This window comes from Penaeus monodon, chromosome 19 (assembly GCF_015228065.2).
Source record: "Penaeus monodon isolate SGIC_2016 chromosome 19, NSTDA_Pmon_1, whole genome shotgun sequence".
NCBI lineage: Eukaryota > Metazoa > Arthropoda > Malacostraca > Decapoda > Penaeidae > Penaeus > Penaeus monodon.
Window position 1 is genome coordinate 3887272 of NC_051404.1, and position 1021 is coordinate 3888292.

Genomic DNA, 1021 nt, shown 5'->3' on the forward strand with positions numbered 1-1021 from the left:
GTATTATGTTAATTATTGCTTATATTAATAGCACTAACATAATTAATTGACCTATAATATCTTCCCAATTAGCAGATGGAGAGAAAACTCCGCCAGTCATTAGTAGCAAGCCTTTAGCTCCCCTACCGGACTGGTGTGAGGTGGGAGAGAGTGTCCAGATCCGACCCTACAACTACTCTGGTGTCATTGCTTATATTGGCCACACAGATTTCGCGCCAGGAACCTGGGTTGGAGTAGAGCTGGATGTTCCAATGGGTATGGAATGTTTGCTTTGGGGAACATATATATCCTTAGTTTTGTCCTATATTGTCTGTCATAATTTCACTTGCTTTACATGGACTGCTATGCTTCACATTTGATTTTCCTCATATGTCATCCTGTAGCATTAGTATTATCTCAGCCAGCTTCCCTCCTCCCCAAAAATTACTATTTTCATCCTTTTCAGGTAAAAATGATGGATCTCTGAATGGAGTTCGGTACTTTGCATGCCGTCCAAAGTGTGGCATGTTTGTCAAGCCGGAGAAATTACTGTTGGACCGACGGGGCCGAGCCATGAGAGCTGGCCGCAATAATGGCTCGGGTCAGAGTGGCATGGGCGATATGAAACGTTCGCGATCCACGGCAGAGAGGCTCAGTGATGTTGGAATAAGGAAAAGTGCCAGCAAAAGTAATTTAACCTAGTTACATTTTGTCCTGTCCCTTCCTTTTTTTTTTTTTTTATTGATAGCTATATCAGTAACACAATATTTTTATTTTTTGTTTCTCTTTCCCTTGAATGCAGCTTTGATAGTGTACTATGTGAAGGTTATATTCACATAGCTTAGTTCATAAAATTAATAATTTCTGTGTGAGAGAGATTTTATAGGTGTTAGTGTGTGTCTGTTGTTGGGTGCAAACACATCCATATAACCATGTGTTTACATGTTGGTGGGTGGGTGTGTTCGTGCATATGTGTGCAATTAACTGAGTGCATATAAAAATTGCATGCATTTGTGTGTACATTTAAGCATGCCTTCTGTTT

At 40.3% G+C, this 1021-nt stretch overlaps 1 protein-coding gene across 1 annotated transcript in view; it reads left to right on the forward strand.

The window, feature by feature from the left end:
• LOC119584982 (kinesin-like protein KIF13A) overlaps positions 1-1021 on the forward strand; it is a gene marked incomplete at its 5' end in the record, with an annotated part of 70347 nt that overhangs the window by 65607 nt on the left and 3719 nt on the right. Inside the window, 2 exon segments of the mRNA XM_037933590.1 lie at positions 73-255; positions 446-667. Coding sequence (XP_037789518.1) covers positions 73-255; positions 446-667 — 405 coding nt within the window.